This window comes from Eretmochelys imbricata, chromosome 10 (assembly GCF_965152235.1).
Source record: "Eretmochelys imbricata isolate rEreImb1 chromosome 10, rEreImb1.hap1, whole genome shotgun sequence".
NCBI classification, from domain to species: domain Eukaryota; kingdom Metazoa; phylum Chordata; order Testudines; family Cheloniidae; genus Eretmochelys; species Eretmochelys imbricata.
Window position 1 is genome coordinate 11040129 of NC_135581.1, and position 27789 is coordinate 11067917.

At 44.8% G+C, this 27789-nt stretch overlaps 1 protein-coding gene across 1 annotated transcript in view; it reads left to right on the top strand.

Moving 5' to 3' along the window:
* The window catches only part of CARD11 (caspase recruitment domain family member 11), a 70983-nt gene that overhangs the window by 16165 nt on the left and 27029 nt on the right, over nucleotides 1-27789 (top strand). Inside the window, exons 2-12 of the mRNA XM_077828977.1 lie at nucleotides 16280-16492; nucleotides 17161-17298; nucleotides 18139-18464; nucleotides 18974-19153; nucleotides 21123-21275; nucleotides 21749-21874; nucleotides 22396-22590; nucleotides 23242-23421; nucleotides 24302-24353; nucleotides 25506-25621; nucleotides 26745-26848. Coding sequence (XP_077685103.1) covers nucleotides 16280-16492; nucleotides 17161-17298; nucleotides 18139-18464; nucleotides 18974-19153; nucleotides 21123-21275; nucleotides 21749-21874; nucleotides 22396-22590; nucleotides 23242-23421; nucleotides 24302-24353; nucleotides 25506-25621; nucleotides 26745-26848 — 1783 coding nt within the window. The remainder of the gene's footprint in view (nucleotides 1-16279; nucleotides 16493-17160; nucleotides 17299-18138; nucleotides 18465-18973; nucleotides 19154-21122; nucleotides 21276-21748; nucleotides 21875-22395; nucleotides 22591-23241; nucleotides 23422-24301; nucleotides 24354-25505; nucleotides 25622-26744; nucleotides 26849-27789) is intronic.

Consider the following 27789-nt stretch of genomic DNA (forward strand, 5'->3'; position numbering starts at 1 on the left):
TTCATCAGTGATGCAGCTTGACTCTGAATTGTACAAACTGGCCTCTTCTGTGGTGAAAGTGGAATTGCCATGTTTCACTAGTCCTTCTGAGAACAACTTTTCCATACTGGAGTTTGTACCTCATCTTATTCTCCTTGGCTAAAGCAATGTGTACAGTTTCAGTGTAAAGCAGCACAAAGGTATTTGTTTAACTAAGTAATGTCTGCACAGCACAAACAGTAATGTTTGATGCTATAGGACCTGCTATAAAGGTCCTGAGTATTGCTGTTATTCCTTTTCCCTCGCAGTGGGATAATGATTAATGGAGAACGTTGCTTACAGGAACAAAGTACAGTCCCACCTGTTAAGGAGTTAGGAGTTCATTACAGTGGGGCTCATCATGCTGCTTCCCTAATAGGCTGTCTCAAGGGAATGTTCTCCCAGGCTGGGAGTGATCTTGTGCATTCCATCTCTCTTTTCCCCACCCTTTCACTGATGCACATGTCACTGCAGAAGGACCTCTGTTGCAATGTCTGCAGAAGAGAGGGCTGCCTTCAGGTAACACCCGTCTCCCCCATCACATCCAGAGCAGAGCTCTCTATCTCCATGAGACACTTCCTCTTTGATTTCCCTCTACAGAGGTGTCATGTTTTAAAGTCACCCACAGCCTCTGTTTAGAAGAAATGGGGAAGTGAGGCAGCCCCCAACACCTCTCCACCTGCTATATATAGACACAGCATTTCTGAGAGAGGATGGTGGGTGTGCGCTTCCGGAGCTGTGTCACACAGTCCCGCTGCAGCAGCAAGTGAAAAGGCAGGACGCAGAGCGAGAGGAAGGAGAGGGGATCAGAGGGGGTCACAACGAGGGGAAGCCAGTTTAATGAGATGAAACTTATTTAAAAGATTCAGCCAGTTCTATATGAAAGGCACAGCTTTCTAACCAGCAGAACAGCAGGTAACCTGCCAGGAGCTGCTTCTCACTCCTAGCAGGGCATTGTCCTTCCTCAGCAGTGTTGCATTTTATCTGTTGGGTAACTTTCCTTGCCAAGTGACATCCAGATTTCTGTGTGTGGTTTGTGCTTCGCTGGCTGGGAAGAGCTCATGGCACTACCGGCTTTAAGCCAGGGATACCATAAAGGCAGTCTGAGGAACATTGGCACTGCCCATCAAGAGGCATTTCCAAGGAGCTTCATGACTGAGAATGGAGCCTATCACCAGTTGAGTAAGTATGTGCCCCCCAGAGGCTAGTGCACCCTCTGCTAAGTTGTAGCACAGCATCATATCCCATCATTTGGCCCAATGATTCTGGCTTGGAAAGATACCTGATGCCTGTGTTATGTATGGCATTTACTTCATTCTTCAGGCAGATCTGAGAAAGAAAGGTGTGAGCACCTGGACTAGTACATTAATGGATGGTGCACCAAAGAGTAGTCTTTACATTACAACTGTTGGCATTTCGAAGGCATTAATTACAGGGAGGTACAAAATTGAATAAGTAGTTAGGTGAATACTATATATCTGAGGTTCAAGAAGTAGGACACAGATGTTAACAACCATTGGTCATAGGATGCTGAGCGGTTTTTGGGACGACAAATTCAATGGTAAACAGTTAGCTGGTAAACATACAAGTAATTGATTCTATATAGAGAGCTAGGTGTCAAATCATTATACCTGTCTATAGTGCACTTGAGATGTTTGAAATAGCTGTCATATTCCCAAGAAAGGACAGAATTGTTGTATTGTGATATTTTATTTTAGTGGTGAGGTTTTGTGTCTTATTTTGCCTTACGTGTTGGGAGTAGTAGGTCTGCGAAGATCCATCTGTCTGCTGAAACTGTCAGTCAGCTTGTCACTTGTTCATATCTCATATTTCTTGTATTTTGTCTAGCCACAGTGTAGTACTCTCATTTGTGAGCAGGAGTGTGACAGTACATTCCTAACAGTATGGTGTTACTGGATCTCCTACAGTCTTTTGAGTAAAGTATTATTCATGAATTTATCTGGGCCAAGATGAAGACAGCGGAATTACATGAATGTAACAGATGAAAATTTGGGCCTTTCTGCTCATTGGAATGTCACATGAGTTTGTGCTTATTTCTTCCTGAATTTGGACACTTCCTGGAAAATGAGACAATCTGGTCCTGACTCTCAGACATTCCATGTCATGAATTGGTTGTTTGGAAATGACAGAATACTGTACTTTCAACAAGAATCCCATTGACCTCACTGGATGAGAGAAACATTGCAAGTTTGAATTTTGTGGATGCATGTTCTAATCCAGGTAACATATGGGTTTACAATAAGCCAAAACTTAAGTAAATAACACCTATGATAATTGTATATGGTACAATTACATTTCTTTCTCTCTTAATATTTATCTATTTGTACTCATAAAAGGGAGATGCTAATAGCACTGGTGAAAACCGGCTATAATGCACGCAAGGGCAGTGGGAGCTTTTGCTAACGTGGGAATGAACCTCTGTCCCAACCTTGGTTCCCACACAGCTCTGTCAATTCAACTTAATCATGAGCCAAGGCTCACTGTACCAGAGTTATGTGCTAGTTTATGATGGAGACGAACACACACACACAAATATATACAATAAGTAGGGTTACAATTTTGTCATAGAAGTCACAGAATCCATGACTTCCAGAGACCTCCGTGACTTGAGCCTGCGGCAACTGGAAGCTGCAGGGTTCCCTCCTCCCCCCGCCCCCGTAGCCAGCTGCTGTGGGCGGTGGGGGTGCCCCGTAGTCCCTGGCAAACAACGTGTGGCAAGGCCCCCGGGAGCTCCCAGCCATCGTGGGCGGGTGCCACGCAGCTCCCCACGGGCAGTGGGGGTGCCCTGGAGCTCCAAGTCACCGCAAGCTGCTGAGGTGCCCTAAGCTGGGAGCCATGGGAAGTGGGGTGACCCCACAGCTCCAAGCTGGGGCCCTCTGGGATGGTGTGGGGACCCCACAGCTCCCCATTTTGTCACGCATATTTTTAGTAAAAGTCACAGGTAGGTCACAGGTTTCTATGAATTTTTCTTTATTGCCCGTGACCTGTCCGTGATTTTTACTAAAAATATGTGTGACAAAATCTTAGCCTTAACAATAAGGCCTAAGCTAAAATCACCAGACTCATTTGCACTGGTGGCCAAAGTGAATTTTGAACCCAGATCTCCTGAGTTGAAAGGCTGGCGAATTGACCTTCCTCTACCTAGCATCTTGTCCTCCTCTTCCTCTTAACTCGTAACTCTTCCTCCTCTTAGCCTAGTTGGAGTCCAGATCCCAGTTGTAAAAGCAGACTGTTCACCACCACTAAAAACAAGTGTGAAGCCTGGCAACGGGTTTTCCGCAATCTCAACACCTTTCCCTAGATCAAGTATCTCATGAGCCATGTACTACCCAAGGACAACAGCCTCTTTTTATACCTCTGCTTTTCCCACACACGAGTAAAAAGAGCGTGTCTGTGTCAGCAGCTAAATGCTGCATTCAAACAAAAAAATTCCAGTTTTTAAACATGTTTGTATTACACTATCATCCTCATTGTTGTTGTCCTCATCATCATGCACAGTAGCATGGAGGATGTGTAAATTAAAGCTAAGCTAAGTGTCAAGCTTTCGACTCTCTGCTTGCTGCTTCTCAAATCCTTTTAAATGCATGAAGTAAATTCCTATGGTAAATTATTAAAATTATTGTACCATTAGCTTGATTTGCATGCTCTGAACTAACCCTAATCTTTAGCATGACAAGGTCTGTCTCCGGACCTCCCCATCTTACACTCCCTGTATTTTCCCAATTGCTTCTCACCTCTCTCCATTTTTACTACAACCCTTCTTACTTTCATCCCCATCTCTCTTGTGTCTCCTCTTTGTCTCTGTATGCATTCACCTCTCTCTCACCTTTCCTTCTTCAGACACTCCTGGGGGAATACTGCACCTTAAAAATTCTGCACACAAGATTTTAAAATTCTTCAAAATTCTGCAAATTTTATTTGTCAAAATTTCACTATATAATCACACCAGTTTCAGTTATTTTGGTAATTTATTTCAAAATACCTATCAGCAAGTATATCTGTAACAATACAGACACTCACAAAAATTCCCCCAGGAGTAGAGAGGCAAAGAAACCCCTACAACAACCCAGCTCCTTTTTCTCTGCTCCCTCCCCCACAGAGCCCAGCGGGGGGGCCAGACACTCACACTCTCTCCCCTCTAGAGCCCAGCCATGGCCCTCCCAGCCCAGACACTCACAGCACTCATGGCCCCCCCAGCCCAGACACTCTTATCCTTTACCCTCCCCCCCGAGAGGCCAGGGATCCAGAGGGAGAAACAGCCTGATGCTGGGTCCCGGGCTTGCATGGTGATTCCTGCGCACTGCCCCCTTCTTCCTTCAGGGTGTGCTGGAAACTGCAGCTGCTGGGAACCCTCCAGTTCCCCCGGCCTTGTCTTCTATTTGCGAGCTGGGCTCTGCACTTACCCTAGTGGCAGCGAGCATCTCTGCAGCCCATTTCTGTGGGGGAAAAAGGAAATTCTGTGTGCACAACATTAATTTCTGCAAAATTCTGCATTGTGCAGTGGCGCAGAATTCCCCCAGGAGTAACACTTGTCAAGTTTCAGAATAGCAGCCGTGTTAGTCTGTATTCACAAAAAGAAAAGGAGTACTTGTGGCACCTTAGAGACTAACCAATTTATTTGAGCATAAGCTTTCGTGAGCTACAGCTCACTTCATGGGATGCATTCAGTGGAAAATACAGTGGGGAGATTTATATACACAGAGAACATGAAACAATGGGTGATCCGATGAAGTGAGCTGTAGCTCACGAAAGCTTATGCTCAAATAAATTTGTTAGTCTCTAAGGTGTCACAAGTACTACTTGTCAAGTTGTCTGTCCAGATCACAGGTTTAATCATTCCTTTTTCTCTTAGTATGTATTGGGAAATGACATGGGTAACGCTTTCAGAAGAGTCTAAGTTAAATCCCATTTTCAAAAATGACTTCGACTCTTAGGAGCCCAAGTCTCATTGTCTTAGGGCTGGTCTCCACTGAAAATTTACATTGGCATAGCTATGTCTCAGGGTGTGAAAAATCCACAGACCTAATCCTGGTGTAAAGACAGTACTAGGTCAATGGAAGAACTCTTCTGTCAGCCTAGCTACTGCGAGCTACAGCCTAGCCACCTCTCTGGGAGGTGGATTAACTACAGTAGTGGGAGAACCCCTCTCAGCACTGTAGGGAGTGTGTACCTTGAAGCACTACAGTAGCACAGCTGCAGCTATGCTGGTGTAGCATTTTAAGTGCAGGCGTAGCCTCACAGCGTTCAAAATGGGCTGTAGACTCCTAAGTCACTCACAGATGCTTTTCAGAATGATTCCTCACACAACTAGTGCTCAGATGCTATGGTGGTGGGTGGGATAGAAATACCTGCATAGAAGAGAATACACACAGAAAGGGTGGCAAAAAAGCCTAAGAGTAGCTACCCCGCTGTTTGCGAAGGAGGGTTTTTTCCATTTTCTGTGTTTTTATTATTGGTAATGGATGTTGTGCAGGCAAATCTGATTGGATGCTGCCTGTCTGGGCTATTACAATCTGTTGTGGGTTTTGCTATTCAGACAAAATTAGTCATTTTCCTTCCTGTATGAGAACTAGATAAGAACTCTGAAGGGCTAATGCTAACAGACTTGAGGAATGTACAGTAGGTTTGCCCTGGACCACAGATATCTTACCAGATGGAGAGAACTGCAGAAAACATGAATCTTAACCTTGTACCGGACTGAAGTCACTGCAGGGACAAACTAAATATTATTGCACTGATTAGGAGAACACATGACCTCCACAGCAACATCTTATAGGACAAACCAGCATTCTCAGTAAAGGAGCAATTTGCCCTTCCACAAAATAGATTAAAGCTAGGGATGGGAATCCCCATGCAACCCCAAGTAAAACTAAATGGAATAAGCAAGAGTGTGTATGGTTCAGATATTAAGCAAGATTATCCTGGCATGTGGAACAATTGCCAGCATTCTGTCTTCGATGTGTGTCATCTTTTCTAGACTGTGAAGTGCAAAGCCACTTCTGAGCACTACGCAATAACGATAATAATTGATCCTTGCTTCATCCATGCATGATTCTTTCACTTTTTGGTGGAATGGAGTTTTATCTGGTTCCATTATTAGTTGGGAAAGTAGAACTCTTCTGAGGTTCATTCCAGTTGTTCTCTCCTGTTTACAACTCCTGACTAGGAACTAATCTCCTGGGATTTATTCCACTCTTTTAATATTTCATAAGGACAAACATAAATATAGGGACAACTTTGTAGATTTCTCCTTTTTATTCTTCTAGGTCTGAATCTCTTGAGGAAGTGATAAATATGAAAAGTGAAGAGGAATTCTTTCTCTCTCCTTTTGCCAGCAGTGAGTTGGGTTTGCTTCTAGAGCATTCTGAACCACAGTGTAGGTGTTTGATTTGGATTGTCCCTCTCTCGCTTCTCTGATGTGTACTGAAAATGATAGTTGGTTCCCTTGTGGACCCAGAGGGAAACTGAATAATGGGTAACTCTCTTGTGAACTGGGAGTGAAATCGAGTGATGTATGAGCGTGCCTCTCAGCTGTCCTCAGTGACGACTGTGATAGGCTGAGCCTCTCCTTTGGGTCACACTCAAGCAGTTTGAGTCTCTTTCACTTCCATAGTCCTTTCCCCATTTGGGAACTTTACTCCAAACTCTATGGCTCTATGGGGATCTCCTGCTTAAGGGGACATTCAGCCTCTGAGTTCCCTTATAGAGGTCTGATTTGTATGTCAGTCTGGCACAGATGGACCTGGGTCAAGGTTTATCTTCAACCCCTGCCCTGCAGTGATCAGGTTGTCCTGGGTCTAGTAAGTCCTTGTAGGCAGCAGAGTCTTGTCAGCTGTTTCCCTCTCAGCTGCTTTGTTGCAAGAGTCAACTACTTCTGAGACACACCAGCTTTCCTCCTGGTTGCTACTTCTTCCTGTGACAAGCTTTCTTTTTTAAGCTTGCTTCCTTTAGCTGGAATACGCTTTGCAGGTGTGCCAATTTGGTACCATTTGAGCCCAGAGAAGCTTGTTAGCCTTCTCCTGATTGGGATGAGGGCATGCCTTATGACAAGGACCCAGCTTTACCTCACTGATTCCCTGCAAATCTAGTAATGGTCTCTTTCCCTCTGTAAGTTATTTGTAACAAGAAGCCTGACTCAGTAAGAGAAGTGGATAGAAGGTATTTATGCTAATGGAAAACTATATTGTGTTTAAAACTTTCTATTCTATTTTTTATGGGTCCGTCATTTTATATCTTCTACATTTTGCTGACCTTGGGGCATTTATCAAGCTGGTTGACTCTCTTATAGACAGAGAGAGGGAGTGCTGATAGCAGTGGTTGTTTCAGTGTCCACCCAAACTATGTAAAGCAGAAACATAGCTATTTTCAACCCTGATTATCCAGCAACGCTCTCAGCCTCCTAGAGATACTTTGAGGATTTCAGAATCTGAAGTAATAATACTGTGGTAATAATAAATAACACTTCCCAAATACCTACCATCCTGCGATTTCAAAGTGCTTTGCAGTTACTAATGAATCCTGCCTTGTGATGTTGGTATTTATTGCTATCCTCATTTTCAGATGGGGACACTGCAACACAAGGAGACTAAGGGTATGTCTAGTCTAGACGCGATAAATTGACCCCCGAGCGCTCTCCCGTCGACTCCTGTACTCCACTGCCGTGCGAGGCGCAGGCGGAGTCGACGGGGGAGTGGCAGCAGTCGACTCACCACGGTGAAGACACCGCGGTAAGTCGATCTAAGTACGTTGACTTCAGCTACGTTATTCACGTAGCTGAAGTTGCGTAACTTAGATAGATCCGCCCCCTGCCCCACGAGTGTAGACCAGGACTAAGGTTCAAATTTTCAAAAGCAGGCTCTGATTTTAGGTTCTCCTCCTTTAGGGTATCCAAATTTAGACACCTGTCTGGACAAACTTTTCAAATGTGGTGCCCAGAGTTAGGTATCTAAATCCATAGTTATGCATCTAAATAAAAGGGGCCTGATTTTCAGTAGTGCAGAACACCCAGAACTCCAGCCGGAATCAGTGAGAGTGGTGGGTGCTCAGAACCTCTAAAACTAGACTGTGGTTGTCTAAAGTTCAGCACCTGCACTTCAGAGGCCACTTTTGAACATTTGGCCTTCAATGACCTACCCAAGACTATATGAAAAACTAGTGGCAGAGTCAAGACAAAAAACACTTTTCCTGGTTCTTTAAGCAAAAGAAGTGATTTCCTTATCACATTTCACACTCTGATTTTCCTTTGGGAGAAAAAATAGCACTAAATCCTTCTCTTTTTATTGTGTTTTGTTGTTGTAGTATGTTGCTCTGATACTGCAAAGCTGCATCTATACAAAGAGAGGGCTTATGAAAAAAGCTCTCTGCTGTCATTAGTATTATGATTAAGGCTATGTTTTTGTCAAGGGTATTTTTAGTAAAAGTCACTGACAGGTCACGAGCAGTAAACAAAAATTCATGGCCTGTGACCTGTCCATGACTTTTACTATATACCCCAGACAAAATCTTGAGGTGGGGGGCAGACCAGGGGTGCCATGAGTACTTGAGGGGGGGAAGGCCGGGAGGCACCACGGGTGCTGGGGAAGGCAGACATGGGGTGCTGCGGGTGCTGGGGGGGGCAGACTGGGACGCCGCAGGTGCTGGGGGGGAGGGCGGCAGTGGCGTGCAGCCCAGGACCCCCGCTGGTGCTGGGGGGTTGGTGTGGCTGGCAGGCTCCCTACCTGGCTTCATGCATCCCCAGAAGCAGCGACAACCCTGTCCCTCAGCTTCTAGGTTTAGGCACGGCCAGCCAGCTCCGCATGCTGCTGCCACGCCGAGCACCAGCTCCCATTGGCCATGAGCTGCATTGGCGGCCAATGGGAGCTGCAGGGGTTGTGCCGGGAGGGAGGGGCAGTGCACAGAGCCCCCTGGCCGCACCTCTGCCTAGGAGCCAGACATACGAGCCACTTCTGGGGAGGCCCCCCCCCCAACAAAGTAAGCGCCACCCAGAGCCCTCACCCTCTCCCGTGCCCCAGCCCTGAGGGCCCCCCCACACACACACACACCCCTCCAAATTCCTGCTGCTCGGGAAGAGAGGCACGGTGACCTGAGACTGCCCCAGCAGCAGCCATTGCGGCTGACCCAGGGGCTGCCGGAGCTGCTCAGGTGGCCCCATGGGCCAGTCGCACTGGCCACTGCAGAAGTCACGGAGGTCCTGGAAAGTCACGGAGTCTGTGACTTCTGTGATCTCCGTGACAAACTCACAGCCTTAGGTATGATTTATTGTATTAGGTGCTCTGCAAACACATGCTACGAGGGCACTTCCTGTCCCTTGTGTGCCAAAGAAACATACAAAGGAAGAGAATGAGCTAAAACATACACACAAAGTGTTGCTGATGATAATAGGCACACAGCTTGCAGGTTCCAGCTTTAAAATGTTATCTTTCTTATATAACCCTTTTCTTTTTTATAAATATTATTTAAGACCTTGCTTTTATTTCAACTATTTAGCATCAAACACTAACCCACTCTCTCCCCACCCCCACCCCGTTTGTATATTAATGTGTAGTTAACATGAGAATTTTCTGTGTTGTGGTTTCTTTTTAACTGCCACCACACTATGAACATCTGTGAACAAAATGCGGAAGTCCAAGAGACCCAGATAATTCACCACTTCCAGAATAAACTTCCTCCTCCTCCTCACTTGCACGGCACCCTGTGTTTTTTCGTATCTCACGAAGGAGCAACCAAGTGATCCACAGAGATAGCTGAACACTTGCTCCCACTCAGTTCTAGAGAGCAGGGTTTGGTTCTGGTCACCTCAGGACTGATAGAGTGGCAAGAATTCAGAGCAAAGTAATGGAAACAATTAAGGGGCTGGAGGGATTAACTTCTGCACCATCATGGTGAATTCTGCTATGTTGAATAGAAGTCTGGCCATGGGAGCTTTTTCACAACAGTGTTTTAGCAATGCTCGCTTGAATTGCAGAACAACTCCTCCTCCATCCCCAGGATTTTTCCCATGCTGTTCTTGTTGCTTTTAAGGGAAGCTCCTTGCCTGTCCTGCCTTTGGACTTCCGCCTAACTAAGAGACCCCAGGATTCAAAGCTAAATTCATTCACTGGATGTTGTTAGAATAAGAATTAAACCCCAAGCATTTTATCTGTCTAAAAATGAAGCTTTAGATCTGACCTGGAGATGAGTGCTTTATGGAACCCTGGCTCTAAAGCCTGGGCGGTTTTTTCACCTTGATCAGTGGAGAGCAGTCCCTGGCATGTGAAAGAGTGAAGGCTGAGAGAGACCAGAGAAGAGCTTTAACTGTGAGGTGATTTGTTCAGTCAAAAAATATAACAAAAAGAAAAAAATAGCAAACACATAGGAAGGTGCATTTGTGTGAAACAGCCAGGAGAAGGCTGAGAGAGAAAGAGAGAGGGGAAGAGAATGCTTCTTTTAATGTAAAAAGGAATTCTCTCTTTTATTCTTCTGAATCCACGAAGACCTTTGAAATAGTTAGGACTAGCTGGAGGTTATTATTGGATTAAGATCTCCAACTGTTAAAGAATATCTTGTATACTAAACACTGAAAGGAACAGTGGGAGAGCAATTTCTCAACTGCTGTGGTTAGTCTTATTTCTTTATGGCCAAATCACTGTTCAAGTCAGCCCAAGTTTGTGTATTTGCACCTGTGATTTGTGATGGATGCCAAAGTGTTTCCATGGTATTTAATAGTCTCTGAAGGTGTCAGGTTACAGCTCAAGAAGTGCTGGAATCAGATGCTAGAGAATGCTTATAAAGATCAGATGCAATAAATGGTTACACATTTCAAGGACATTGAAATCTGTCATTTTTAATTGGTTTTTATTTTAAGTGAAAACAGCTTCTCTGCAAAGGTGTCAGAAGAAGGAAGGGCAGAGGCAGGGAATAATACAATTCAGACATGCAGGAAGTGTGTGCTGCTGGAAGTCTCTTCTCCATTTAAAACGCTTAGCCACTCATGCAGTGAATTTGTTAGTTTTCATTGGCCTTCAGTTGACCTCCTCTGTTTCCTGACCAGAGCACCAAGGCTCCAGCCTCTCACTATTATTTAATTCATTATAGAGTATTAGGTTAAATAGACATTTGGTGCTGTCATAGAATCACGTTTAGTTTTCCCAGTGAACAGCTGGAGTAATTCTATGGAAGAAAATGGAGTTACTCCAGGCTCACACTCTTGTAAATAAGAACAGAATCCGACCCAAGGAATCCCACAACAGCAAAACCCTGAGCTCCTGAAGGGAAGAGGGTGCTGTATTTTACTCACTAATAGCCCCTGTAATAGACCAAGCAGCAGCTCTGAGAGGAGTCAAGGATGTTTGTCATGCTGGACTTCAAAGGTGGGAGATGTAAAGAAAGAAGCAAAAAGGCTCTTGTATGGAGACGAGGACCACGCCTCTTGGATGTTTTTGATGGCTAGTGCATGTGTAGTAAATCCTTGTTTTATAATGAAATTCTTATATTTCTAAATGTGGGGGATCTTGATGGAGGGTTTTTTTTAATTCCTATGAAAACGTTTCTGCAATAGAGTGACAGGTTTCAGAGTAACAGCCGTGTTAGTCTGTATTTGCAAAAAGAAAAGGAGTACTTGTGGCACCTTAGAGACTAACCAATTTATTTGAGCATGAGCTTTCGTGAGCTACAGGTCACTTCATCGGATGCATACCGTGGAAACTGCAGCAGACTTTATATATACACAGAGAATATGAAACAATACCTCCTCCCACCCCACTGTCCTGCTGGTAATAGCTTATCTAAAGTGATCATCAAGTTGGGCCATTTCCAGCACAAATCCAGGTTTTCTCACCCTCCGCCCCCCTCCCCCCCACAGACTCACTCTCCTGCTGGTAATAGCCCATCCAAAGTGACCACTCTCTTCACAATGTGTATGATAATCAAGGTGGGCCATTTCCTGCATAAATCCAGGTTCTCTCACCCCCTCACCCCCCTCCAAAAACCACACACACAAACTCACTCTCCTGCTGGTAATAGCTTATCCAAAGTGACCACTCTCCCTACAATGTGCATGATAATCAAGGTGGGCCATTTCCAGCACAAATCCAGGTTTTCTCACCCCCCCACCCCCATACACACACAAACTCACTCTCCTGCTGGTAATAGCTTATCTAAAGTGATCATCAAGTTGGGCCCACCTTGATTATCATGCACATTGCAGGGAGAGTGGTCACTTTGGATAAGCTATTACCAGCAGGAGAGTGAGTTTGTGTGTGTGGTTTTTGGAGGGGGGTGAGGGAGTGAGAGAACCTGGATTTATGCAGGAAATGGCCCACCTTGATTATCATACACATTGTGAAGAGAGTGGTCACTTTGGATGGGCTATTACCAGCAGGAGAGTGAGTTTGAGGGGGGGGGGGGTAGAGGGTGAGAAAACCTGGATTTGTGCTGGAAATGGCCCAACTTGATGATCACTTTAGATAAGCTATTACCAGCAGGACAGTGGGGTGGGAGGAGGTATTGTTTCATGGTCTCTGTGTGTATATAATGTCTTCTGCAGTTTCCACGGTATGCATCCGATGAAGTGAGCTGTAGCTCACGAAAGCTCATGCTCAAATACATTGGTTAGTCTCTAAGGTGCCACAAGTCCTCCTTTTCTTTTTGCAATAGAGTAGTATTGCTGAGCGAACTCCGCTCTGAATCATCTCATGGAGGGATCCGATCCTCAGTGATGTCCCAAGGGAGCACTGGCAAAGAATGTAACAGTTCCTGATTCCAAAGAGCAGGCTAGAAGAGATTCTGGGGTGTTGTGAACTCCAGAGAAGAGTTTATATTGCTCCCCTCAAGGCCCAGCTGTGAGCTTATTGGAAACCTATCAAAAATCAAAGGATCTGGGGCATTGGGCTTTTGGATGCAAAAGACTAGCCCTGTGATCTTTAGTTCCAAGCTTTGACCCACATTTGGTCCATCCTCTCAAGGAAAAGGGCTAGAAATTTAGCTTTAAAAGAATGAAAGCTATGATACTCTTAGGCCTTGTGTGCATGGGATAACTTTAGGGTTTTTTGCGGGGGGGTGGGGATAAACTACCTTACACACACATACTTTTTTCTGTTTTAATTCTCTGGCATCGTATCCTACACTTATTATTCTACTTTGGAAGTGAAACACCACTATTCCAGAATGAGTTTTTTCAGTGTAAGGTTCCTGTGAACACATCTGGAGTTTGGATTAACTGTTTCGCTTCAGGCAGTCCTCCCACTGCTGTCGAAACTGCATAGCTTCACATCTGGATTGTGTGCCCTCTTGTGTGCCCTCTACTGTTCTGGGGTTGTTTTGAATGGACTTTTAAATGCTGGCACTCAGGCAAGTGCATTCCTTTGCAATTCCTGCCTGTGGTGAGTTCACACACCTGGAGCCGCATACCCAATATAGCAGCCATGCCCTGTGCTTCCTCGTGCTCCCATCTGGCAGTTTTGGACTTCCTTGCCTTCTGGCAAGAATAGATCATCCAGGCCCATCTGAACAACGTCACTAGATGCAAGGAGAAACAAATGGAGGAGAAGGGGTAGTCCTGGGACACAGGCCAGTGCTGCTATAAAATAAAGGAGCTCTGGCAAGAGACAAGAATGGGACCTCCAGTAATGCGCCCACTACCTGTCCATACTATGAGGAGCTGGACTGGATTTTTGCAAGGGAGATCACCACCAAACCCCAGCATGGGGAGGAAGGCCTTGGATGGCACTGTAACAACTGCCAAAGGCACCCAAGTGACCACAGACAGCATCAACAAAGCAGTGTGCATACTCCCTTACTGTAAAAAGAACAGGAGGACTTGTGGCACCTTAGAGACTAACAAATTTATTTGAGCATAAGCTTTCGTGAGCTACAGCTCACTTCATGGGATGCATTCAGTGGAAAATACAGTGGGGAGATTTATATACACAGAGAACATGAAACAATGGGTGTTACCATACACACTGTAACAAGAGTGATCAGGTAAGGTGAGCTATTACCAGCAGGAGAGCGGCGGGGGGGGGCGGGAACCTTTTGTAGTGATAATCAAGGTGGGCCATTTCCAGCAGTTGACAAGAACGTCTGAGGAACGGGGGGAGGAGGGAATAAACATGGGGAAATAGTTTTACTTTGTGTAATGACCCATCCACTCCCAGTCTTTATTCAAGCCTAAGTTAATTGTATCCAGTTTTCAAATTAATTCCAATTCAGCAGTCTCTAGTTGGAGTCTGTTTTTGAAGTTTTTTTGTTGAAGAATTGCCACTTTTAGGTCTGTAATCGAGTGACCAAAGAGATTGAAGTGTTCTCCGACTGGTTTTTGAATGTTATAATGTTGTTCTGCATTAGTTCTAGCAGTAAACCATATTCAGAAAAATCTTTCTCACATAGACAAGGTGTCAAATTTCTTGTTCCCCCACATTTGAAGGCGCTTTCGGCCCCAGGCTTCATAGACCTAAAGGCTGGCTCAGCCCAGTGATTCCCAGTGTTTGCCAGGCAGTTTTGCTAGTTCCTGAAACTGGAGGCTGAGGAAGTCATAACACACTGAAGAGAACTCTTCTGGCCCAAGGAAAATTGTTTATTGCTATTGAGCTAATTAGTTACTGATTAAAAGTCAGTTACTAAGAAAAGTCTCATAAAGCAGAACTCTGTTCTCAGACCTGGAGAACAGCACATTGTTGTTCGATCACATCCTTTTAAAAAAGAAAAGGAGTACTTGTGGCATCTTAGAGACTAACAAATTTATTTGAACATAAGCTCTGGAAGGAGCTTTAAGGAGACTGTCTCTGCCTTTCCTTTCCCCATCTGAGGGTGTTGTGGTGTTTACATGATATATCTGCTGTATGCAGCATTCTTCACACTTATTACACTTGATTGTAGGCCATGCACATAGAAAGTTATTTTCTCAAACAGATCGCTAGGAAGGAAGGTCTTGGAAACCCTGTATTGGGAGTCAGGAGAGCTGGGTTCAGCTCCTGCCACAGACTTTCTCCCTGTGAACTTAGGGGTTGTCCATTAATTACATAACACATTTTGGTGACTTTTTTTAAGATCCACCCACCCCCTTGGAACGCTGGAACAAACACACAGATTAAGGACCCCCTAATGATTATGTAATTTGTGGATGGCCCCTTGTGCAAGTCACTGAATCTCTCTGTGCTCTCAGCTCCCTATCTCCTCCAGCCTTTGTCTGTCCTGTCTGTTTAGACTGTAAGCTCCTCAGGGGGGGAACTCTCTCTCCCTATGTGTTTGTAAAGTGGATCTGCAGTCTGGGTTGGGCTCTCCCAGGCACTACTGTGATATAGTAATGGGAGGCTGCTGTTAACATCTTGAAGACAGGCTGAGTCCAGCCAGCGAGAATGGCTAACTCTGACTTGATTGCTGAGTTTAGAGTACATTATAAAAACATTTAAAATTCAGAGTACCTAGCGTTCCTACCTGATTCCTGGGAGATTTCTTTTGCTGTGTGCTGACTTACTTCGCAACATGTTTTCTCACCTCATTGCCTGCCCTGTAACCTCCCCAGATGAGCTGGTCACCGAGAAAAAGTTGGCAGGAGACCGCTTAGCAACAGGTCAAATATTATGTGACCACATTTGCATGAGTCAAGAATATTTTCATGCTCCGATGGTGTCACACACATTTAAACCCATTCATGCACACCCACACAGATACCTGGACGCACACAGGTACTTACATTCATGCCCATGCACTGATTCACAGACAGCCGCCCTGTACTGCACATGCATACAGCTACTTTTGGAAATTCAGATGCAGTCACTTACACATGTACCTGCACATTGCACATACACCTGAAAGAGTACATGCTCAAATCTGTAAAGCTGAGCTAAACCTGCGTGGGGCGGGGGAGAGTGAATGCCCCATAGTACTTTAGTGACTGCATGTCTTTGGGCTGCTGAGCTCTGCAAATTCAGGCCCCTTTCTTCCATTACACTTCCTGCAGCACAGTAACCATTCAGAAGAGGAATTCTCTGATGTTTAGGGACCATCATAGAGTTCACTGGGATGCAAAAGCATCACTTGAGCAATATGCCCTCCTTCAGAGTCTAGCTAGAACCTCTCTAAGCTGTCACTTCTCAGATGAGCTGAAGACAGGTTGCACTTCAGCACAAACAGTTTTAATATAGGGCAATATCAGCATTCCTGAGAGGTGCAGCCGAGTTCATCGTATGTGACAGGGCAGCTCAGAATGGTAAACAGGACTGAAACCCCCCTGAGTCCGTGCTGATTTGTTTCCCTTGCTAAGGAGCCGAGCCAGAAATGGATGACTGCCTAGAGATGCTGAAAGATGAGGAGGAAGCCCTGTGGGAGAATGTAGAGTGCAATCGGCACATGCTGAGCCGGTACATCAATCCAGCCAAGTTGACCCCGTATCTGCGTCAGTGTAAAGTCATCGACGAGCAAGATGAGGATGAGGTGCTCAACTCGCATATGCTGCTCTCCAAAATTAACCGAGCAGGTAATTCATTCCTGAACAGCCAAGACTATGTGCTGCATTGCCTGGGTTGGGTTTGACCTGACCCCAGGGTTGAATTAAAATCTATGAAGGGGTCTCTGTTCCCTTTAAGTTAGATTTTTGGGAAAAATCTGATGTTCACGAAAATGAAGAGCTGTTTGGTAATAGTGACTATGGCCAAGCCTGTGTTGTACAGAATGGCGCTCACAAAGCTTTCATTCCTCAATTTGCCAATGCATTGCAGTTATGATAGGAAGCAACTACTTCCATGCCAGGTGCCCAGATATCTCTGTCAATCGGGGCTGGTCAGCAGCAACCCTTTAATCTGAGCATCACTTTTTGTGGAAAGGTTTGCCATTCTGGCATTTCAGTACTGTACAGCGTGGGCTGTGTTGAATACCACTTGTCTTTCAAAGGCTCAAATCCAAACGCTACCTTCCTTACCCCATTCCTTCAGAGTAACAGCCCGCACAAAACATGGAGAATACATGGCATAGCTTCATGAGATCAGCTGCGCACAGTGTGACAAGACTGGCTTTTCCAGAGTGTATTTATGTGCCAGCAACTGTTCAATCTGAAGCGGGGTTGGCCTCAGGGTTACAATATCTGATTATCCTGTTCTCCATACTCCTGTGTCCTTTCTCATTGCACTATTTTTGGGTTGTCCCTAGGCCGACTGCTGGACATCCTTCATACCAAGGGGCAAAGGGGCTATGTAGTTTTCTTAGAGAGCCTGGAGTTTTACTATCCTGAACTCTACAAACTGGTGACGGGGAAGGAGCCCACACGGAGATTTTCTACCATTGTCGGTGAGTAGGATCAGTCCCTGAGGAAATAAGGGCTGGAGTCAAGGCATGAGAGAAGACTCCGATTTTTTTTTCAGATGAGAAGTGTTAATGAGGTGTAGTGACGGGTGGTAGCTCATTCCCACCTCTCACTCTCTGGTCTGGTACGGCCTAGCATTGACTAAGCTGTTGGTGAAAGCAACACCCCTGGTTGCTGGAGTGAAGCTGAAGAGCTTCAGTAGGACTGCTACCCAGTCTGCCTCCATTTCTAGAATGGTAGTCATTACAAGGTGCCTCACAGAAATAAATTAGGGACCAGAATCTCATCTCAGTTACACTGATGTGAGTCTGGGGTAGCTCTGTTGAAATAGACAAAGGTACTCTGGATTTGCAACAGCATAACTGAGATCAGAATCAAGTCCAATGGGTGTACATGAACCTGCTCCACCAAGTCCAAAACCAGGTGCATGTATATGTGTGTATTCACCATTGTAGTATATATGCCTGTGTATTAGAATGTGTGTGAAGACTGACTAGATGAGTTTGAGTGTACATATGCAGTTGCATATGATGTCTGTGTGTACTCTGAACGTGGGCATGCATGACTATAAATATACGTGTGTGTATAGTGACTCTATATATGATGGGGTGCATATATGGATGATTGTATTGTCTATGTTTGGTATTTGTGTGTCTGTTAGTGAGTTTGACTGTGTCTGTATATTTCATTGTTTGTGTATTGTGTGTGTGCATTTGTTTGTTCCCCACCTGTGCTGTTCCAACTTTGCCTGAACCCACATTATTAACCTGCTCTAGAGCAGTGCAAAAGACCTTGGAGCTGATGGGCTGTTTCATTCTTTTCAGTGGAGGAGGGACATGAGGGTCTCACCCATTTCCTAATGAATGAAATCATTAAGCTACAGCAGCAGGTGAAGACAAAGGATGTGCAGCGCTGTGAACTCTTGGCCAAGTCCCGCCAGCTGGAGGATGACAGGAAGCAGCTGAAACTGAACAATATAGAGTTACTGACCTTCCAGGAGAGATACAACAAGATGAAGGAGGAAAGGAACAACTACAATGACGAGCTGATCAAGGTGAAGGATGAGAACTACAACCTGGCCATGAGATACGCCCAGCTGAGTGAAGAGAAGAACATGGCTGTGATGAGGAGCCGGGACCTCCAGTTAGAGGTAAAAGAGATGCTCTGGACTGGTTTGGGTCTAAATCACAGATGGAGGATGAAGTGTAGCAATTGGCTCAGTGGTATTTTCAGTTATGCTAAAGGTATGTAGAACTCATCCTTGCTTTGCTTATCCAGGTTAGAGGCTCACAGCATAATGAAATGTTAAGCTGAGATGATGTGTATTGGTGTAAGATTCCCTGTGAGGGGTGGCACTTCCCAGCCTATGGAGAAAGGAAAAACATTGTTTTTTCAGCATCAATAATATATTGGGACAGTTACCCAAGGATGCACTAAAGTTTCATGGTGGTTTATCCAAGGATTCCAACATACCATGCTAGCACTGTATTGAGCTGTTGGGAATTAACCACCGCAAGAGCATGAAGTCCATGTTTTGTATGCACTCAACTAGAGGTGAGGGTGTATTTAGAGAAGCATATACCAGAGGCTTGATGTATTTCGGATAACCTTTTTTTTTCTGTGCCTCTCTGCTTTTCATTTGTTCCTGGGGTGTCCTAGATTGACCAGCTGAAGCATCGGTTGAATAAGATGGAGGAGGAATGCAAGCTGGAGAGGAACCAGTCACTGAAGCTGAAGAATGACATTGAAAACCGACCCAAGAAGGAACAGGTTCTGGAATTGGAGCGGGAGAATGAGATCATGAAGACCAAAATCCAAGAGTTACAATCTATCATTCAGGTAAACCAGAGGAGGAATTACACCCCGTCCCCTTACTCTCTGCCTCGAAATCAGTACACCCTCCCCCCCATTATACTGGTGGGAAATGTGGGGTGAAGCTGTGCCCCCAAAGCTGCAATGAACCCAATCACCGTGTTTGCAAAGACCAAAAGGTTACACAGCCCCCAACTTTCTGCAGATTACCCCATATAAAACAGATGCACAAGCAAAAGGAATTCTTAACCTAGTAAAGCTAGATGCAAATACAGGGCTGGATCCTGCAAGGTGCTGAGTGTCTGCTATGAAGTGCTGAGCCCTCTCAATTCCTATTGAAATCAATGAGCCAAATCCTGGCTCTGCTGGAGTTGTTTTGCCCAACCTCACCAATGCAAAACCACCTTAGCAAGCTCCCCTAAATTCTTCTGGTGTAGGGTCTGCATAGCCAGCCCTATGTCATCACCCACGCTGGAGTAAGGGATTTGACTGGGGAAAGGAGGCCTGTTCAGAATGTTTCTGCTCTCCAGAAGGGACAAGCTACTGAGATGACCTCCTTGTGGGTTATTGCAGAAAACTACTCTAACTTGCACTGGGGGCTTCACCAGGGGGTGGCCAGCTCCAGATTTGGGGTAAGGGAAGGGCATGAAGGAGGGCACAGCCACTTTAGCCCTCCTTTTCAGGTGATGTGCTAAGCAGGGCTTGGCCAGACCCCAGGATCGATCTCAACATGTGGGTGCTCAGCACCTTGCAGGAACAGACTTTCCTTTTTAGAATGACACCTTTTAAAGAGTCTCAACTCATTCTTATGCCAGAGCACAGCTGTAGCCTCTCTGGTAGTGCCTAAGAAGCCTTAGGGCTTGCCTTCCCATAAACCGCTTCGCCACTAGAGTGCTTCAGGGAAGATGCTACCTGTGCTATGTAGGCACTCCATCTCCCAGGAGGTAGGTCGATGGGAGAATTCTCCCACTGATTTAGCGCAGTTTACACCGGGGATTAGGTCCGTTTGACTGTGTCACTCAGGGGTGTGGATTTTTCACACCCCTGAGCGATGTGGTTATACCAACCTGATTTCCTAATATAGACCAGGCCTTAGTTTTCTACAAGGTAAAGGTCAAATCTTAAAAAAAGGTATAAAAATATCCAATCTTACATTGAGATGCAATCTAATCTGAAGACTCGTATGCTGTTAAAAAATTAACATGATGATTACTATGACACACAAGGAAATAAGGAAATAATCACCAAAAAATAACTATCTAAAAATGGAAACAAAACACTCTCAAAAAAACAAAAAGTATTTAGAAATACTTATTTTATTCAGTAACCAAAATGTCAGTGGACTCTCTAATTTACTATAAGTATTTTTAAAATAAATTTGCATTTTTCTTGCTTAAGATTTTTTACTTTGATTCCCGGTTTATGTAGTTATTTTTGGATGCAATTTATTTCTCCAACAGTCATCTTGTTAACTTTAATTCCTAAAGGGGAAAAGAAAGTTTCTGGACATTATAGAAAATGAAGTATAAGTTCTAGGCAGGGGCATTGGTGACTCTAGGCATGTGTTTAATATTCATTAAGCACAGTCATGCAAAGTCTGCATGCTTTAAAAATTCCTCTACATGTTTTCTTGGGCCCTGCTCCTTGGCAAAGGGCAAACTCTGTGCTCAGTGTGGGCTGATTAATAGAGAGAGGTTTTGAATGCAGGGCCTGGAGCAAAGGAGAGGCTGTTCATTGTCATTGCATCCAAAATGTATCCAATTATATCAGATCCAGTAAAAACAACCCCTTCTCCACAGCCATTCTGACAGTGAGCAGGGCTTTGTTCAGCTTTCAAAACATTAACAAATATCCCTCCTTTCTCCTACTTTCCTGCTGCAATCTCATTTTCTCTTCTTTTTCTTCTACTGTCTGTTTCTTTCTTTCTTCTCCCCACCCCTCTGTTTCTTTCTTTCTCTCTCCTCCTGTCCTATATCTTTAAACCTTGTCCCCTCAGGCTGGCAAACGTAGCTTGCCAGATTCGGACAAAGCCATCTTGGATATCTTGGAGCATGACCGTAAGGAGGCGCTAGAGGACCGCCAGGAGCTGGTCAACAAGATTTTTTATCTCCAGGAGGAGATCCGTCATGTGGAGGATCTGAGAGACAAGGTGAGAGAAAGACAGGACTGAAAGAGTGGGATCAGATCTCTTTGAGGGATCTCTGATTGTGATGACCAGTGATACTTGCAGGTGACTGCTAATGGAGAAGTGCAGTAGCAATTTGGTTCAGTCCTCACTTCCCATCCTGAGCTGTTCGCATGAATCTGTCTAGGGTCATCTGGGCAGGGCAGGTGCAATTCCTTGAAATCAATTAATTTTCACATAGACAACATTCACTGCTGTGGGGGTAATTTACAAGACTCCATCAGCATCAGCTTGGACTGCAGTAGTCTGAGCTTCCTCACAGCCATGCCTTTTCAGCATGGAGCTACACTCTAGCCATATGTGTCTATGTCTTATATAAGCAAATGTATAGATTAGTGTGCACCTGGAGGTGAACAGGAATCTCCTCCGTGCCACAGGGCAGACCTACCGACTACTTTGATGAACTGCTTTTATTCATTAGTCTGTGTCATTTGCAGTATCTTGAGGAGAAAGAAGACCTGGAATTAAAGTGCTCAACTCTGGGGAAAGACTGTGAGATGTACAAGCACCGTATGACCACGGTGATGATACAGCTCGAGGAGGTAGAGAAGGAGCGAGACCAGGTACATCACATTTGGAGGGGGGGAAGTAACAATGAGAAACTGGATCTTCTCTTTCTTCTGTTTCTGTTGGAAGCCACCTCTGGGAATTGGGGGGAATTGGACCCAAACTGTCACTACATTTGTTACATATAATGGTTGCTATTAAAAAAAGGAAACACTTGCTAGGTAGTGGCATTTGCAATACTGCTATTATCTACTAGTCTAAGCGTAGGGAAATTCTTCGAGGTTCTGTGGCAGCTTCCAGTGGGTGCTGACTCTTTAATGGCAACACAGTAAGCTGCTTATTAGTGTCAAGGTTTTTGGTTAGCACTCTGCAACATTTGCTGCCAACTAAAAGTTGTCAGCTATCATCATCTTCATTAATCATATTACTATAGTGCACAGAGGTCCCAAACATTGTGCTAGGAGCTGTACAAACACACAGTAATAGACAGTCCCTGTCCCAAAGACAGCGCAATCTAAATTAAGACGAGAACCCATGTGACACACATGTGTGAAGCAGTGTTTTCTTTCCTCTGCAGGCATTCCGTTCCCGAGATGAGGCACAGACCCAGTACTCACAGTGCCTGATTGAGAAGGACAAGTACAGGAAGCAGATCCGGGAGCTGGAGGAGAAGAACGATGAACTTCGGATCGAGGCAGTCCGAAAGGAGGCTTGCATTGTTAACCTGGAGTGCAAACTCCGACGACTCTCTAAGGAGAACTGTAATGACCAGGTAGGTCCAGGAAGAGCTAGCTGTGCTCTCTTCTCTTCATGGCTCTGTCTCAGTTACAGCATGATGTAGAGGAGGATGGGATTTTATTTTTATTCCGTCTGTGAGCAGCAATGCTAGCCTGAAAAAAAGCAGTTGAGGGAAATTTCTCTTCTATTCAATTTCAATGCTGTGAGAAGCCCTCCAGGGCTAAGGGTTGGAACTTGGCTCTGCCACCACGAGACTGGCAGTTCACTTCTGCTGAGCCTTGACACCAAATGGAAGAGGAGGAAATGTAGAGGGTGGATTACCTGCATACTGGGGAAGGAAACTCCTAACAACTCTTTCTGAGGAGCTAGTTCTAATGAAGTTTGCAAATAGGTAAACTGGTAACGGGCCATGAACTATTGCTAAAGACGAACAGAAATTTCTGTGAATTTCAGTTTCAGTCTCTAGTTTGAGACCTGAACCACAATCTGTTTGGTCAATAGACAGCGGCTGAACCACTTGAACTACAGGTATGTGGCTGAACACCATGACAACAGAGCATGCAGGCCTCACTCGGTCCACAGGCAATCCTGCCAGATGTACTAAAGGGAGGCCACGAGAAGTGGTGCTACGCTTTTGGCAGTAGCCTTCAGAAAAAGGTCACTAAAATCTCTCTTTTATCTCTAGAGTTTACCAAGGAATCTGCCGGTTACCATGATTTCCCAGACCTTTGGTGCTCCTGGCCCCAAAGCCAATGGTCAGGAAGCAGATGACTCCTCCACCTCTGAAGAGTCAGCAGAAGACAATAAATTCTTCCTCCTTGATCAGTCTCGACTTAAGAGAAGAATGAACCTGAAGGGAATCCAGGTGTGTCCCAATCTGAGGCCAGAACTGTGTAGTTCAGATGGGTTGTGGAGGAGATACAGTCAGGCTTTGTTGGGGGGAAAGCAATCAGGTTTTGCGAGACAATTGTTGCCCCCTTTTCCTGCTCCCCTATGCTCTCTGTACTCGTGCTGCTCATTTATATTCTCACTATGGCTTCAATAAAATGGATCTTTGCCTCCTTAATAGTAGTGAAAAAAGTATGTCTTGAAAATTGGTTTATTGCCCTAAGCCCAGCACATGTGGAATGGCTGGTGGGAAATGCAGCACTGATGGAAAAGCTGGCATCGTATGGAAGGAACAATCGGAAGAAATAAACAAAATCTGGAGCAAAATTAGCTAGCTAATTTGGAATTACATGAAGCATGTCCTACTCAATCAAATATAAGCGGCAGCCTGACTGAGGCCCTTGACTTCCCTGACTACTGGGCTAACGGTGGCTGCCACTGCATTCATGAATTGTAAAAACCTACCATCTAAGATTGGTATAGAATGTATGAGCTGCTCTTTCTCTGTCCTCATCTGAATTCTCTCTGCCTTTCCTAACCTTTCTGAGCCCCGGCTCCCTTTATTGCCGGGAGCAGTAGAGGTCCATTTTTCCCTTTTATATGGCAAAGGGAGGCTTCTTGTATGAGCAGCCTGTTGAAACCAGTCGCAAGAGACCCATTTCATCTTTTCTCATTCCCTCTCCAGAATATGGGAACTGCAGTGCATTTGGTGTTTAAATAACTCTTCTCCAGGCCCTGTTTGATGAAGGCACATAGGCTCTGCAGTGTGACAAAGGGGAAGGAAGGGAGGTCTCTGTTTTACAATGAATGTGACACCTACCCTGAGTTTGGCTTGATTTCTGTCTTCTTTCTTTCAGCTACCACGAGCTAAATCCCCCATCAATACAAGCAAAGCATCAGATTTTCAAGGTCAGAGAGAGCACCAGTGTCCCAATTGTCTGTCTCAGTCTGTCTCATCTAGTCCATCTGCGTCAGTTTGTTCTAACAAACATGCCAACAGGGCGAACTCAAAACTAAACCTGAGAGACTAAGGAAAAGTCTTCTTTTGCACTAAATGATGTTAATCATCATTTCAAATTGACGAGAGGCTGTCTGATCATTCTTTCCATCCATGGTCACTCTATAGACTCCTTTATCCTGTCCCATAGACAGTCTCAGCTTTCTAGCTACTTTTAACTTGCATCTTCTATCTGATTATAATTTAAAAAGGGACAAAATTAGATCTACTTTAAAGATCATCAGACCATTCTTCTGATTCTGAATATTGATGAAATCTTTGAGTAAGAAGGTCCCCTAATCTACTGGGTCATCTAAACAGTCACCTTATCTGTTGGCAAGCTGGAGTGCATTTTTAACTCATTTTTAACTGCTGATATTAATTTTTACATATCCATCAGTTAGCTGTAATCTCACCAAATTACCATGTGCATCTTGGCTGTCTGAATTTTCCTAGTGCCCTGCATTTAACTAACAGACATTTAACAAAAAATAATGGTTTGAGCAGGGAGTATGTGCATTATTTGTTGTGTGCAGGCAGTATGCTCAGCATTGTACAAAAGATAGAGGAAGACATGGTCACTGCTCCATGGAGCCTACATGTTAAGCAGACAATCAGTAGAGTTCAGACACACAGTATGTTAAATGAGCAGATGGATTAATCTCCACCCATGGAGCAGATGACCAGCTCCAGCTCATTTAAGTTTTTATACAAATAAGATATTTCTTTAATGTTCATGAACCTCATAAGAGAAATGTGTTTTAAAGAAGGGGTTGAATGAGGGGCAGGGTGGTCCCCAGAAGTGTGCACATTCCTGCTTTAGAGCATCTCCCAACAAGATAGGGAGGAAAGGGTGATAGAATCAGAAGTCAATGGAGAGCTTCCTCAATCTCCCATTTAGTAAAGAGAATGAAGGGACAGACAGAAGATAAGCTCGAATGGTTGGAAAATCCTACGTCTTGTTGGGAATGTGAGGAAGAGTTTTATAGTGAAGCGGATCTAATATAAATATCTCTGGTGTACGTCTCCCTCTCTGCCTTTGTCTCTGTCATTTGTGAGCACAGCAGTCAGAGCACAGGATGAAGATGGGGCTGATGCCAGCAGCAGCCGCACAGACACCAGTTCCTCCAATCCTGTTTCCATCAATAACTCAGTCAGCGGCTGTGAAGTTGGCAAAATTGTAAGGAACCTTCGGGTGCCCCTTGTTTGTCTGTGACCTTCCCTGTAATGTGATTCAGAGCTCCCACCCCTAGAACTAGCTCTGCACTAGCAGCCCAGCTGCGATCAAACTCAGGGCCCTGTCACTAGTTCCCTAATTCTTTTTACCAGCATTTTATTAGAACCATGTTATTAACCTTTCCCAAAATCACATACCTGGCTTATGTTTATTTAAAGATATTTCAACAGGACTTTACAGGCTCTCGGTATCTCATCTCTCCATTTAACACTTTGTGTAGGAGGTGGAGGCTTTTCTTCAAAGGCTGCTTTGTAATTGATTTTAGTGGAACATTTGAAATTCTATTGGAGTTTCTCATGCCCTTCATGTCCATAACCCACAGTGGGTCAGAGAAGGGGCGCAGCTAGCAGCTGCTAATTTCTGCACACACTAACCAATCCGTTTCTGCAGTAGCCCCATAATCTCCCAAGGTAGACATGCCATTATACACAATGTGAGCACCGGCACAGCAGGTGTAGTTAGAATGATCTTGCAGAGTGTTAATAAAAGACCTGATGAAGAACAAAACACCTTGCCGGAGCACTGTAAGAAATGCTGCCCCCAGGACCCTCTGCCACTCATAATAAGCTCAGCTGCCTTTATAGGGATACTCTTGGGACTATTAGTCAGATACACTGATGAATTACACTGTCTTGATTATAGTGCAGTTTAGAATAGTTTATGAACTGGTGCTATTAATTTATTTAGAATGAGCAGAAATGTATTTTTCTTTCTTTTTCTGTAGCCTCTGATACATGTATTCACAATGCAACATATGTCCCACTTAACAAGGTTAAAGCTAAAACTCTGCAGTGAATCAGCCACTTTGCATTGCTCATGTGCATTGTACTCTGTGACCATGGAATGAGTTTATCCTACTCCATATAAGACAGAGACTGTCAGTAAAGCACCAGACCAAAACACTTATGGCTTTTAAAATGAGAAATAAGAAAAGGAGTACTCTCTAAGGTGCCACAAGTACTCCTTTTCTTTTTGCGAATACAGACTAACACAGCTGTTACTCTGAAAATGAGAAATGGATATGACACTTAACATGGATTTTCTTTCTTTCTTTTTAAAATAAAAGCAAACCCTGAGAAATCGCAACCACAGTATCATGTCCACCACTCCAGAACCTCCAGGAAATGATTCAATTGTCCGACGGTGCAAAGAAGATGCTCCTCATTGCAGGTGAGTAGCTGTGTTGGTGAAAGATGGGTAAAAACATTGTTAAGGCTATAGAACTAACTGTGCCTCCTACCCCTTTCAGTCCTTCCCAAGACACTCCTCAGGTGACTGGCCTGGCTTCCCACACCTCATTCTGAGTGGAATCCTGTGGTCCAACCAGACTCAGACTGGATGCATGGCTCCCTACTATGTTAATGATACAGGCCCAGCTTGGTTTTGGCACTGGTACGAATTTCCCTTGAGGAGCCTGTGACAAGCATATGTTTGCAGTGATACAGAAACAGCATCTTCAAAACAAAGCTTTCTTTATTCATTCTTCAAAGGTGCAAAGTACATAGAACCCAGGGTTAAAAAAATAAAAAGCCCCTACACGCATGGGTAGGGTGGCCACTCACACATTCCTGGAGTAGCGGACATTCTGGTACTTCTGAGAATGGCATGGGCCCTGCCCTCGCCGGCATAACCCTACCTCTCTTGTTGTGACCTCATGTGCATGGTTCGGGTCAGGTCATGCCGCATGGGGGTGCCGTTTTGAAGAGCATGCCACTCTGCCCCTGCCGGCGTGACTTCTCTCACACAGTGCATGCGACATTACATTGGCAAGGGCAGAGCAGTGCACTCTTCATTACGGCATCTCTCGTCCGATACTGGACAAAACTATGGGTGGTTTAGTCTCAGTACTCGGCAGGGGACAAAGATTTAGAAAAGCAGGGCTGTCTGGTTTAAAACCAGACGAATGGCCTGCCTATGCATGGCTATCATTACACCTCTGTAAATTCCCCTCAGCCCAGCTCTCTCCATCTCTGGCAGGGGGAAACAGACTGACCGTGCTGCAGTTTCTGCTGTGTTTGTCAGCCTGTTAGCTCTTCACTGACACACTGTGAACAGCCTCTCCTAGCTTCTGCAACCCCCCCACTCTTTTCTAAGGTCTTTGAGGGTAGGGT